Source organism: Panthera uncia, assembly GCF_023721935.1.
Source record: "Panthera uncia isolate 11264 chromosome E2 unlocalized genomic scaffold, Puncia_PCG_1.0 HiC_scaffold_19, whole genome shotgun sequence".
NCBI classification, from domain to species: domain Eukaryota; kingdom Metazoa; phylum Chordata; class Mammalia; order Carnivora; family Felidae; genus Panthera; species Panthera uncia.
This window is the reverse complement of record NW_026057588.1, coordinates 10,916,115-10,929,711: the sequence shown is the minus strand read 5'-3', so window position 1 is coordinate 10,929,711 and position 13,597 is coordinate 10,916,115. Positions and strand designations below refer to the sequence as shown.

At 56.3% G+C, this 13,597-nt stretch overlaps 1 protein-coding gene across 1 annotated transcript in view; it reads left to right on the top strand.

The window, feature by feature from the left end:
* Nucleotides 1-373: 373 nt before the first annotated feature.
* LOC125915171 (poliovirus receptor homolog) overlaps nt 374-13,597 on the top strand; it is a 17,411-nt gene continuing 4,187 nt past the window's right edge. The window contains exons 1-6 of the mRNA XM_049620857.1: nt 374-752; nt 3,935-4,294; nt 6,422-6,724; nt 7,932-8,049; nt 11,596-11,744; nt 12,658-12,786. Coding sequence (XP_049476814.1) covers nt 386-752; nt 3,935-4,294; nt 6,422-6,724; nt 7,932-8,049; nt 11,596-11,744; nt 12,658-12,786 — 1,426 coding nt within the window. The 5' untranslated portion in view covers nt 374-385. The remainder of the gene's footprint in view (nt 753-3,934; nt 4,295-6,421; nt 6,725-7,931; nt 8,050-11,595; nt 11,745-12,657; nt 12,787-13,597) is intronic.

Genomic DNA, 13,597 nt, shown 5'->3' with positions numbered 1-13,597 from the left:
AACTCACGGACCGCGAGATCGTGACCTGGCTGAAGTCGGACGCTTAACCGACTGCAACACCCAGGCGCCCCCCAAAAAAAATTTTTTAATGAAATAAGTCAGAGAAAGACAAACATCAACTTCACTTAGGTGGAATTTAAGAATCAGAACACAGGGAGGAGAGACGTACCAAAAAAAGACTGCTACAAACAGAGAAGGAGCTGGCAGCTGCCAGAGGGGAGGTAGGGAGGTGGGGGGGGGAGGGCGGGGGTGGAGGTGGAGGGAGTAGGTACAGGGGATTAAAAAGTACACTTGTTATGATGAGCGCGGAGGAGTGTAGAGAATTGTTGAATCACTATACTGGACTCCCGAAATTAACACCACGCCGTGTGTTAATTACACTGGAATGAAAGAGAACAAAGCAACCGCTGAATCTCTGCCCGCAGCCCGGGGAGATGCCACTCCTCTCACCCATACCCAGGCCTCCGGTAGTCCCCGCGCGCAGGCGCAGAGGAGCACCACCCGCAGGGCAGCCCCGCCCCTCCCAGCCCGGGCTGCACACCCGTGCGGAACTTCCACTCCACACCCAGGCTCCGCGCGAGCGCCGGTGCAGTCCCGGGGATTCCTGGGTAGCAGTTCCAAGCCCGGGCGGTGGCCCAGCAAACCCGGGAGGAGGCTCGGCCCCAGCGGCGACCCGGAGGAACCCAGGATGGTGTGGCCGCCGCCGCTGCTGCTGTCGCTGCTGTGCCTGCTCTGGGCGCCCACGAGAGCAGGTGAGTAACCGCGTTCGACCTGGCGGCCACTGCTTATTCCCCCACCCTCCCCCATCCCCCTCTGCACCAGCGGGGTGCTCGGCCTCCCGGGTTCCCCGCCGCCCCGGGTCTGGAGGAATTTGGGTCCCGGGAAGGGCTCAGGCCAGACTTCGATACACCGATACACCACCGTAGGGCCATCAGTCAATGGGAGAATCTCAGCGGAGGATGACTCCTCCATGCCCAGCCATTCACCGTGGCCGGATGTGCTTCCCTGACTCCTGCGGCCCGCCGATCGGGGACAGAGAATCTTGATGGGGAACAGGAAGGCGGTGGCACAAAACTCCCCCGAATCGCTTCTGACCCCTATTGTATGGCTCTAAGGGCATTAGTATTTTCATCCCCGCTGGACAGAGAAGGCAAGTGCATTCCAGAGAAGCCAAGTCACTTGCCTAGGCTAGCCAGCAAGTGGCAGAGCCGGGGGCTGGCCCCGGGGCTGGTCTACCCTGCGGCCGGCCCTTCCAGGCTCGTGTCCAGTATGAAAGCATGCGTGCATTCATTCCCCACACGTGTTTATGGAGCGCTTACTGTGTGTCAGGCAGTGTGCCAAGCCCTGGGGATACAGCCTTGAAGTCAGACGGCCCTGAGCTCAGGAGCGTTTCCTAAGCTCTCTGTTTCCATAAAACATGTTGAGGGTGGGGAGGGATTCTTACCTATCTCCTAAGACTGTGTCTTGGGAGGTTGCTGACCAGTGTTGTACTTGGTAAGAACAATAAGCATAACTCGTATGAACAATATTAATACCGAATACAGACTTGGGAAGTGTGGGAACTGTTGAATCACTATACCGGGGAAGCCACAGTCCCTCATCTCGGCATTTCCCAAAAGGTGATTCCCAGAACACAGGGCACTTCTCCCGAGGCTTGAGGAGTTCATGTAGAGCTACCAACCTAAACCGTTTAAGGAGATCCCCAATATGTGGTCCTACTGTGACCTCCAGTTACAGATGAGGAGACTGAGGCACAGAGAGAGGAAGTAACTTGCCCAAGGCACCAGCAAGAAGCAGCAGACCCATGGGGCGCCTGAGTGGCTCAGTCAGTTAAGCGTCCAACTTCGGCTCAGGCCATGATCTCACGGCCCGTGAGTGGCCCGTGAGTTCGAGCCCCGCCTCAGGCTCTGTGCTGACAGCTCAGAGCCTGGAGCCTGCTTCAGATTCTGTGTCTCCCTCTCTCTCTGACCCTCCCCCAGTCGTGCTCTCCATCTCTCTCTCTCTCACACACAAATAAACATTTAAAAAATTAAAAAAAAAAAAAGTAACAGACCCAATGAGTGAACCAAAATTGGACAGCCCCCCCCCCCCCCCCTCCACCAGGGCAGCAGGAGAGACCAGCCCCGGGGCTAGGCAAGTGGCTTGACCCTCAGGAACGCACTTGCCCTCTCTGTCCAGTCCAGTGGGGATGAAAATACTAATCATGCACATCTCGTGGGGCATTAGGACGGGGTTGCAGGAGGCCACCTGTAAGGAAGCGGCTCAATGCCTGGCACAGAGTAGGCAGGTCCTGGCACAGAGTAGGCACCCGCGTGTGGTTAGTACACTCTACTCAGTGTGGAGGAGACCTGCCCTCTGGTGGAGGAAAGCACCAGAGCGGGAGACTCACTTGCTCATTGGACCCCACATTAGCGCCCTGTGTTCCAGCTGTGCCCTCCTCCATGCTCCCAGCGCCTCTGCGTGCTACCTCCCAGCTTCCTCTTCCTCACAACACAGTACTATTCACCTTGATAGAGTCATTGGCAGGTGCTAATCCCTTTACATAGATTTCATCACCTCATCTGCCGGGCAACCCTACGCTGCTATAATCACGCCCATTTCACAGATGAGAAAACTGAGGCTCAGAGCAGTGAAACCACCCACACGTAGGCCCACAGCTAATGAGTAGCAGTGCTGGGGTTCAAAGAACTTAACTCTTTCCCACCTTCTCCATTATCTGTATTAATAATAAGAATGCATAGGAAAAAAAAAAAGAATGCGTAGGATTTTATTTATTAAAATCAGTAAGAAACCAATTTGACAATAAATTTCATATTAAAAAATAATAAAACAAAATCAATAAGAGTCAGTACCTATATTGAGGGCCTACTGTGTGCTGGGGCCCTAGGCCGAAAGATTTTTAGTTTGTTTTTTTTTTTAAGTATTTACTTTTGAGAGAGCAGAGTGAGAGAGAGCTGGGGGGGGGGGGGAGGGGGGCGGGGTTGAATGCAGAGAGACAGAGGGACAGAGGATCTGAAGCAGGGACCCCACACTGACAGCAGCAAGCTGGATGCAGGGCTTGAAGCCGTGAACGCACGAGATCATGACCTGAACCAAAGTCTCACGCTCAACTGTCAACCCCAACCGACCGAGCCTCCCAGGCGCCCCTAGGCTGAAAGACTTTAATACAGAGCCTTGTGGGTTAGAGGTCAGACCCCAGGGTTCAAAGCCCACTTCAGCCATTTACCCTCTCTGTGACCTGGAGCAAACGACTCTGCCTTGGTTTCCCCATCTATAAAGTGGGGCTGACAGCCGTGCTGGCCTCAAGGAGCTGTTTAGGGACTCAATGCTGAGAGATAGATGAAGCACTCGAACATACCCCACGTTACACATTAGGGAAAAGAATCAGAGGGTTTAAGTAACGTGCCTGAAGCCTCACAGCACAGATTGGAAGGGATCCAAAATCCTTGGATTATAATCACCAGCCTTCTTGTGCCAGGATCTCCTACAAACCTTCTCCGGATCGGGGGTCCATGCCCAATAAAAGTAATAATAATACCGTATTTCATGGATTCTAAGATTCAAGAGTTTCTGCCCCTTTTCCCACCCCTCAGTGAGTCATGCTGTAAGTGACAGTGTCACAGCGGGACTGATGATACAGAGCTGACAGAAACCTTCTGGAACTAGTTATCGGTGATAGTTAATGCACGGCCTCGTGCCCTTTGAAATGGGTTCAATGGCAGGTTTAAGTTTTTAACTACAATTAAACACATCGATGATGCTGAGATCGGGGAAATACGGTAATAACAGCCCAGTGAAGTGGCCCGGACGGGTTGGAGACCCAGAGCGAGCGGCCTCCCGGATGCCCCTCCCGTGGAGCGTCCAGACCACAGGCGCCGGGTCTGACCCCCGCCTCCCCCCCAACCCCCCTCCCCCGCCCCGCCTTTCCCCGCAGGGACCGGGACGGTCGATGTGCAGGCGCCCGCGCAGGTGCGCGGCTTCCTGGGCGACACGGTGGAGCTGCTGTGCAAACTGCCGCCCCTGGAGCACAAAGTGCAGGTGACGCAGGCCACGTGGACGCGGCGGACGGCGGCGGGGGACGACCTCAACGTGGCGGTCTTCCACCCCACACAGGGCTCCAGCTTCCCCGAGCCCGGGCGGCTGGAGTTTGTGGCCGCCAGGCCGGGCGAGGAGCTGCGGGACGCGTCGCTGGCCCTGCGAGGGTTGCGCGCCGAGGACGAGGCCAATTACACCTGCCGGTTCGCCATGTTCCCCGACGGCAGCAAGAGCGCGCGCACCTGGCTCCGCGTGCTGGGTGAGGCGAGGAGCCGGGAGGGGATGATGGGGGGCTACCTGATCTCAAAGGAATACAAACGAGTGATTTTTTTTTAAGTTTATTTATTTTGAAAGAGAGAGAGCACACGAGTGGGGGAGAGGCAGAGAGAGAGAGAGAGAGAGGGAGAGGGAGAAGGCTCCACGCTGTCAGCACAGAGCCCGATGCGGGGCTCAAACCCACCAACCGTGAGACCATGAGCTGAGCGGAAACCAAGAGTCGGACACCTAACCGACCGAGCCAACCGCCCCTGTTTAGTTTTGAGAGAGAGACACACAGAGCGTGAGCAGGGGAGGGACAGAGAGAGAGGAAGACACAGAATCCAAAGCAGGTCCCAGGCTCTGAGCTGTCGAGCCTGATGCGGGGCTCAAACTCACCAACAGTGAGATCACGACCTGAGCGGAAGTCAGATGCTTAACTGACCGAGCCACCCAGGCGCCCACCAAAAAAGTGATCTTAATGCTGTGGTCATAGGCTTGGCATCAGAATATTTTCATTATCAAATTCTGAATTGAGCCCTCCAGTTCCTCCTGGATGGGGTGCGCCCCTGATAGCAATCCCAAAGCCAAGTATTCCAAGAGGAAGGATGGTCTGTCCCTGCGCCCCAGACCGGCCGTGACTGCCTTAGAATGGACCGCAGACACCAAAGCCACTGTCGTGGGAAAACCTGAGAAAATGTCCTTTTTGGAAGCCTCCGGGAGGTGCTGGCCGTGAACCCGAGGAGGCCGTCCTGATAGGAGATGATCGCAGGGACCATGTTGGTAGGGCTCACAATACCGAGCAGCAGATCAAGAAAAAATTAATCCACCTCCTAACTTCGGTATCCTTCAGGCCGTGGACCCCATTCTGCAGCATGTACTATGATTCTTTATGTGAATCAGAAACAACCGGAAGCCCGGCCTTTTGTGCCTGCAATGGGTCCCTCTGGAACTCCATGCCGGCAGAGATAGAAACTAGTTTTAATTTAAAGTAATATTTCCATTAATAATTTACTCGTTGCAGATACCTAGCAGACCGGGTAATGGTTATTTTGGAAATTTTATGTATTTTACATAAAATTCTCAGTATTTTACAAAAAAAAAAAAAAACAAAAAAAAAAAAACCCAGTGAGTCAAATTCAAGAGAAATCTCCAGTCCATAATAACACTACAGCAACAGGCAATAATGAGGAAGGAACCAAGTGAAACCCCAGGTTTGGGAATCACCAGAATGACGATAAAGAGATGGTCAAGGGGCGTCTGGGTGGCTCAGTCGGTTAAGAGTCCGGCTTCAGCTCAGGTCACGATCTCACGGTTCGTGGGTTCAAGCCCCGCGTCGGGCTCTGTGCCGACAGCTCAGAGCCTGGAGCCTGCTTTGGATTCTGTATCTCCCTCTCTCTCTCTGACCCTCCCCCGTTCATGCTCTGTCTCTCTCTGTCTCAAAAAAAATAAATAAACGTTAAAAAAAAAATTTTAAATAAATGTTTAAAAAATTATAAATAAATAAATAAAGGAGAGAAAGAGAGATGGTCAAGATGGGTTTGGAGTCAGAACTGTGTGAAAGTCTAGCTCTGTCCATTACAACTGTGTAACCTTGAGCCCATCACTTCCCTTCTCGACCTCCAGGACGCTACCAGCCCTCCTCTCCTCCATGAAGCCCTCCTTCACTGCTACCCCAGACTGGGGCACTCCCTCTGGGCTCCCCCGTCCCAGCCTGGCCCACACTGGGTTGCCACTGCGTGGGGAATTCTGTCTTCCCCCTGGACTGTATACCCCATGAAGGCAGGGCTGGGGCTGTCCCAGTCATGCCTGGGTCCCCAACACTGCCCGTCATATTGCCAGGCAAGGTATTCACGTCCCAATTACAATATTGTTTATCAAGCAGTTATTATGTGCCCACTACCATTTTAGGAGCCTTCCCTGCATAATCTCATTGCCTGTGAGCCTATCATTATCTCCCGTTGACAGGCAAGGAAACTGAGGCACAGATGTGCCCAAAGCCACCCGGTGGCTCGGGGACAGAGTTGGGATTTGAACCTGGCCCTCAGCTAGCTTCCCCCGTCTGCTGCTGAGATGTCTGTTGAACGACCGCGGGCGAGGACTGACTGGTCCCTTTTGCTTCCCTCCACAGCCCGGCCGGAAAACGCGGCTGAGACGGAGGAGGTCCCGCCCGGCCCGCTCAGCCTGGAGCCTGTGCCCGTGGCCCGCTGCGTCTCCCGTGGGGGCCGCCCGCCCGCCCGGATCTCCTGGTCATACCCGGACGGGAAGGCCAATGACAGCCTGGTGCCAGGACACCTGCCTGGCACGTTCGACGTCATCAGCCTCTTAACCTTAACACCCTCCAGCCAGGCAGATGGCCAGAACGTCACCTGCAAAGTGGAGCATGAGAGCTTCAAGGAGGCCGTCCTGCTGTCTGTGACTCTCGCTGTGCCTTGTGAGTGTACCCAAATGTGAGCAGAGGCAGGGACCACCACGCGAAGGCCTCTGTCTCTCCCGGCTCCCTTGAGCACAGTCTACACACACCGCCTCCACCCGCTTCCCGAGCCGACTGTCTACACTGACCTTGCCTATTGCTACAGGGTTTCCCGCGTTGTCTACGCCAGCCCCCTTGTCCGCTTCCTACACTGTTTCGCCATCATCTCTGCCGGACATGCGGGCTGCGGACCCGACCGCCCCCATTGTCTACACCCGTCACTTGGCCGCCAGCTCTGGGAAGCTGTCACTGTTTCCCGGGTTGTCTCGCCTGGCTCCTGTGACGTCTGTCTGCATTGACATTTTGACCTTACATTTTCTATGCTGCTTCTCCTGGGTACTCTCTCACACTGGCCCCCGATGGTGTCTACACTGGCTCATCTAAGGGGCTGTGTCCTCCCTTCACTGTCTATACTGAATACTCCCTCCAAGAAGTTGCCACACTGATTCCCTCAGGCACGGTCTACACGGGGCACCCTCAACATTGCCACTGGGTCCGAGGGAGGAGGGGATCGACACGGGCTCCGCCCCACACAAAAAAACACTGTCTCGCTGGCCTTCCCCCTGGGGACTTTGTTTTTTTTTTAATTTTTTTTTTTCAACGTTTTTTATTTATTTTTGGGACAGAGAGAGACAGAGCATGAACGGGGGAGGGGCAGAGAGAGAGGGAGACACAGAATCGGAAACAGGCTCCAGGCTCCGAGCCATCGGCTTTTTTTTTTTTTTTTTTTAATTTCCCCTGGGGACTTTGAAACGTCTTCCTGGTCCATCACATTTAGGATGGAAAAACAGCAGCTGAAGCAGGGTCATCCAGGATGCTTTCCAGCAGGACTTGTCAGAGCCTTGAATATGCTCCTGTGTGTTATGAGTGTCTAAGAGGCCTTTTCTCACAGGACACCTGAGGCACACAAGGACCTGGCTTGTCCGGGAAAACGAGTAGAGAGCAGCAGGTCCCGAAAAGCCTTCTCAGCACCCCGCTGTCTCCCATGCTGCCGAGGACTTCTGGTCTTTTATTCTGAGGGAATCCATTGCCCCAGACTCCTGACAGGCCTATCTTGAGCTGAGCCTGAAACCCACTGAGGCCTTTCCTCATTATGACACGATCCCACATGTCCCTAGGCTGCTCTGAAGAGTCCCTGTCTCTGAGCCCGTGCGTCTGTTTCCCTCAGACCCCCCTGAGGTCTCCATTTCCGGCTATGATGACAACTGGTACCTCGGCCGCAGCGAGGCCACCCTGAACTGTGATGTCCGCAGCAAACCAGAGCCCACAGGCTACGACTGGAGCACGTGAGTCCTGGGTGGGTCTGGGCCCGTGGGTCTGAGGGAGGAGGGGGCTGGGGGCTGGGCCCGTGGGTCTGAGGGAGGAGGGGGCTGGGGGCAGGACTCCTGGGTCTGAGGGAGGAGGGGCTGGGGGTCTGGACTCCTATGTCTGAGGGAGGAGGGGGCTGGGGTCTGGACTCCTATATCTGAGGGCTTGGGGCCTGGACTCCAGTGTCTGAGGGAGGAGGGGCTGGGGGGACTGGGTCCCTGGGTCTGAAAGGGGAGGGGCTGGGGGCCTGAACCCCTGGGTCTGAGGGAGGAGGGGCTGGAGGCCTAGACTCCTGGGTGTGAGGGAGGAGGGGCTGGGGGTCTGGACTCCTGTGTCTGAGGGAGGAGGGGCTGGGGGCCTAGACTCCTGGGTCTGAGGGAGGAGGGGCTGGGGCTGGATTCCTGGGTGTGAGGGAGGAGGGGCTGGGGGCCTAAACTCCTGGGTCTGAGGGAGGAGGGGCTGGGGCTGGACTCCTGGGTCTGAGGGAGGAGGGGCTGGAGGCCTAAACTCCTGGGTCTGAGGGAGGAGGGGCTGGGGCTGGATTCCTGGGTGTGAGGGAGGAGGGGCTGGGGGCCTGAACCCCTGGGTCTGAGGGAGGAGGGGCTGGAGGCCTAGACTCCTGGGTCTGAGGGAGGAGGGGCTGGGGCTGGACTCCTGGGTCTGAGGGAGGAGGGGCTGGAGGCCTAAACTCCTGGGTCTGAGGGAGGAGGGGCTGGAGGCCTGGATTCCTGGGTGTGAGGGAGGAGGGGCTGGGGGCCTGAACCCCTGGGTCTGAGGGAGGAGGGGCTGGGGGCTGGATTCCTGGGTCTGAGGGAGGAGGGGCTGGGGGTCTGGACTCCTGGGTCTGAGGGAGGAGGGGCTGGGGTCTGGATTCCTGGGTCTGAGGTGAGGAGGGGCTGGGGGCCTAGACTCCTGGGCCTGAGGGAGGAGGGGCTGGGGGCTGGACTCCTGGATCTGAGGGAGGAGGGGCTGGGGGCCTGACTCCTGGGTCTGAGGGAGGAGGGGCTGGGGGCCTGACTCCTGGGTCTGAGGGAGGAGGGGCTGGGGGCAGGACTCCTGGGTCTGAGGGAGGAGGGGGCTGGGGACAGGACTCCTGGGTCTGAGGGAAGAGGGGCTGGGGGCAGAACTCCTGAGTCTGAATGAGGAGGGAAGCGCAAGAAAGTAAAAAGAGAAAGTTGACTTTAGGCCCCAGTAAAATTTCTGTCTGGTGTGCACAGCGTATGAGGGGGTTTAGTTCAGGTTCACCATTATACCTGCTCTTTTCTGTTGTCTGCTGTGCACCGGTGGTCATGGACCCCATGTGACATCTACACTCTGGGCCTAGGAAGCACTATTACCAGGGTTAAAGATAAGCTGGGGCCCGGGGCGCCTCAGTCGGTGAAGGCTCCGACTTCCACTCAGGTCACGATCTCACGGGTCGTGAGTTCGAGCCCCACGTCGGGGTCGGTGCTGACAGCTCAGAGCCTGGAGCCTGCTTCGGACTCTGTGTCCCCCTCTCTCTCTGCCCCTCCCCTGCTCGCACTCTGTCTCTCTCTCAAAAATAATAAACATTTTTTTTAAATTAAAGAAAAAAGTTAAGTTGGGCCCCAATAGGCGCAGTCCTTTGCGGGGGGACCCACAGCCACAAGGGGACAGAAATACCTCCAAACCGACCCTCTTAACCTCTGGGCTGTGCCACCTCCCCACCCCCACCCTGTCATGGGTCACCTCATATAATCTGCTCAAGTCAGTTTGACGGATGCAGGTGCTGTCCCCATTACAGAGCAATCAGATTTCTTCAAGTTCATGCCAAGGTCAGGGTTAAGAGTGAGGAAAGAAAAAGGCAGAGGGACGGATAGCCTTTCATAGTCTGTATTGGGCTTTCGTGCTTGTTACAAAATAACTTAACGACCATTATGGAAACTTGAGACAATCCAGTTATGAGCAAGAAGAAAATAGCACCCGTAGTCAATTGGACACAGCCACCTCCAGAAATATCCACCGTTACCCTTTGTTATACATCCTTCCCGCTTCTAATACTTCAAACCCATCCTCCTACACTTCTAAACAAAAACTGTGCTATAGGTCCAGTTTTGAAACTTTCCCCTTATTGCATGAACGCCTTTCTGGGTCCCAGCACATAGATCCACATCCCCTTTCCCCCCAACGTTTCCTTAGGGGAAGTTATAGACGTACACAAAAGACGTTAAGAATTTTCCAGCGAACGCTCAAAAACCCACCACGTGGATTCTCCCGCTGACATTCTGCTGGACCTGCTCTATCACGTTTCTGTCCATCGGTCCACCCCTCCCTCCACCCACCAATCTTTTACCTTTCCTGCATTTCAAAGCATCCATGGTCCCCTTTGCAGTGCTGCTGGGGTTCCGTCCTAGATGCATGCCATCACTGATTTAACCAGTCCTGAACGTGGGCTCACTTCCTGTTTGCACCACGCAGATGCAGCGGTGGGACCGTCCCCGCCTGTCCGTGTCTGTGCAGAGCCACAGTCGAGTCCCTACCGCCAGTCAAAGGAGTCTCGGTCAAAGCTTTTCCATTGGTGTTGGCAGACGCCCTTACTGTCCTGCCTCAAACCACAAGCCGCGATTCAGGCTCACGAGCCCCATGGCCGGGTTTCCGTCCCAGCTCTGCAGAATGCCCAAAACTCCATGCTGGCGTCTTCATCCATTAAACCAAAGCTTTTTGACTGTTTACGGTGTGCCAGATCCCATTGGCCAACATACCTTGGCAAGTAAGACAGGCCAAATCCCCTCCCCTCCTGGCACTTCCATTCTAGTGGGGAGGGAAAGGATAAACAGAGTAACACTGTAAAGCGCGCTGTGTCAGATGAGGATAAGTGCTGTGAAAGAGGGAAAGCAGGGGAGGGAGGCGCTACAGTTGAAACAGGGTGGCCAGCGAAGGTGTCACTGAGGTGACATCGGAGCAGAGGCCTGAAGGAAGGGGACGATGAGCCGTGCTGGCATCCAGGGGATGAGCACTCCCGGCAGAGGGAACAGCATTCCTGCCAGAGGGAACAGCACATGCAAAGCCCCCGAGGTGGCGGCATAACTGGAGCCTTTGAAGATAAGGAGGCCACTGTGGATGCAGAGCCAAGGGGAGAGGAACAGACAGTGGGGTCAGTGGTATTGCAGCCAGCTCATGGGGTCTGTGGCCGGGTAAGCACTTGGGGTTTACGCCGAGTGACGCAGCAGCCACAGGAGGGCTCTGAACAGCGGAGGGTGGTTCTAACGAGATGTCTCCGGCCACTGCAGCGGAGGCAGGGAGCCCTGTGAGAAGGCGGCCACAGCAGCCCAGAGCAGGGGGTCAGCCCCGGCGGGGGTGGCCGGGGAGGGCCGCGGAGTGGTCAGAGTCTGGAGAGGTTTTGCAGGTGGGGCGGTCGGCACCTGCTGATAGGCTGGGTGTGGGCACGAGAGGAAGAGTCGGGGAACTTCCGGGGCTTCTGTCGGCTTCGCTCAGAAACGGGGGCGTGAGCTTCATACAATCAGGGCTCACACCTCCCGCTTCCTCACCCGTCCTTGTCTCCCCAGGACCAGGGGTCCCCTGCCACCCTCCGCTGAGGCCCAGGGCTCGCACCTCCTGATCCGTACCGTGGACGAGTCAATCAACACGACTTTCATCTGCCACGTCACCAACGCCCTCGGGACTGGCCAGGCAGAAATGACCGTCCTGGTCAGAGGTGAGGAGCCCCCCCCCCCCCCCCACCCTGCCCCGGGTGGAGAGAACAGAGGGACGGAAGGAGGAGGTGACAGCAGGATCCCTTCTGAGGGAGAAGTGTGGAAGCGGTCCCCTGGCTAGGGAGTCTTCAGCCACAAGACCGCTCTCTGATTCCCATTCTACCCCTCATCCCCCTCCCGAAAGGACCAGTGGAGCCCCCTTTACTCTGTTAACTCACCACCTGTACCATTGCAACAATCATCGTCCAGACCCCTGGCTACACCACTCTGCAGACCCAGGCCGGGGTGGTTGCATGAGGCTTGTCCCCAGGGACTGGGAAGGGCCTTCCCAAGCAAATTAGGCAGGGCTCTGTCAATTGCAGTTCATAGAAGCCCAACCCCGAATTGTCTAAGCAAGAAAAACGGGACTTGATTGAAAAATGCACCTTCAGGTATGGTCCGACCCACACGCTCCAGCTGTGTAACCCCAGAACTTTCCTTTACGTCTCTCTCGTCTCTGCTGGCTGTGTGTGCGCTCAGAGAGGCGAGATGTCCCCCAGCAGCTATAGCCTCACGTCTCCCCTAGTTCAGTAGCCCCAGGGGAGAGAATACGCCACTTTCCATAACTCCAGCCCAAGTCCCAGGGCTGCCGGTCATTGGCACAGCCAGGGTCCCAGCCCCCTCCCCTGCCCGGAGAATCAGTCACAACAGCCATGGAGAATGGAATGCTCTGATCGGCCTGGCCCGGGTCAAAGTCTCGGCCTAAGAACCACAGGGTGGGGTCAAGTCCTGCTGAACGGTATAGACCAAGGGAGGGGCAGTGGTAGCTTCCTAAAGGGTACCGAGTAACGTGGGGGGGCGGGGGGGGGGTGCGGGGAGACAGGTGAAGACCCCTGAAATCTGGGAACCCAACCCTGGCTCCTACTTCTCTTCTAGGAAAACCTCACGAGGAAGAGCCACAACCAGTCCTGTCCATCCCCATCATCGTGGTGATTGTGGTGATCGTGGTGACCGTGTTCTTAGTGGCCCTGTTGCTGATTTATTTCTGCTGGTTCAGACGCTCCCGTGAGTCCTTTCTCTTTGGCACATCCCCTGCCTGCCAGCCACGAACGAATGTCACCACAGCTGCCGTGCTTGGGCGCCTACTTAAGCCCCGCACGTGGCCGCCTCCCGCTGAATCCTCAGTCCCTTGGGGTTCCCCCATTTTACACATGAGGACACCAGGTTCAGGGAGTCTGGCTCCTTGGATCACTGATTCCACGTACAAATGTCTAGGGAACAGGGCAGCCCTGAAGGATGCCTGATGCTCTCTAAAGGGCCTTATGCTGTTTTGTTTGTTTTTTTTTTTAATGTTTATTTCTTTTTGAGAGAGAGAGGGAACGAGGGAGGGGCAGAGAAGGGTACAGAGGATCCAAGGTGGGCTCCATGCGGACAGCAGCGAGCCCGACGCGGGGCTCGAACTCACAAACCGTGAGATGGTGAGCGGAAGTCGGTTGCTCAACCGACTGAGCCACCCCGGCGGCCCCAAAGGGCCTGATGCTCTTAACTCCCGGGGCTTCACGCAGGCTGTTCCCCTGCCTGGAGCGCCCTCGCCATGGCCCCTTCTGGTGAAGTCCTTCGGCTTCGGGAGAAGAGCCTGCAGAGTGCCTCGTGCTGTGAGCCCCATTTTACAGATGAGGAAATGTTTGCTGGGAGAGCTGAAGTCTTCCAACAGCCACACAGCTGGAAAGTCGGGAGTAGAGAGCAGTTCTCCTAACTATGAAGGTTGTTCGCTCGACCACTAAACAAAACTGCCTCCTCACATCCCAGCTGGAGGCGGCGGCCTCCTCCTCCTCCTCCTCTTCTCCTCCTCCTCCTCTTCTCCTCCTCCTCCTCT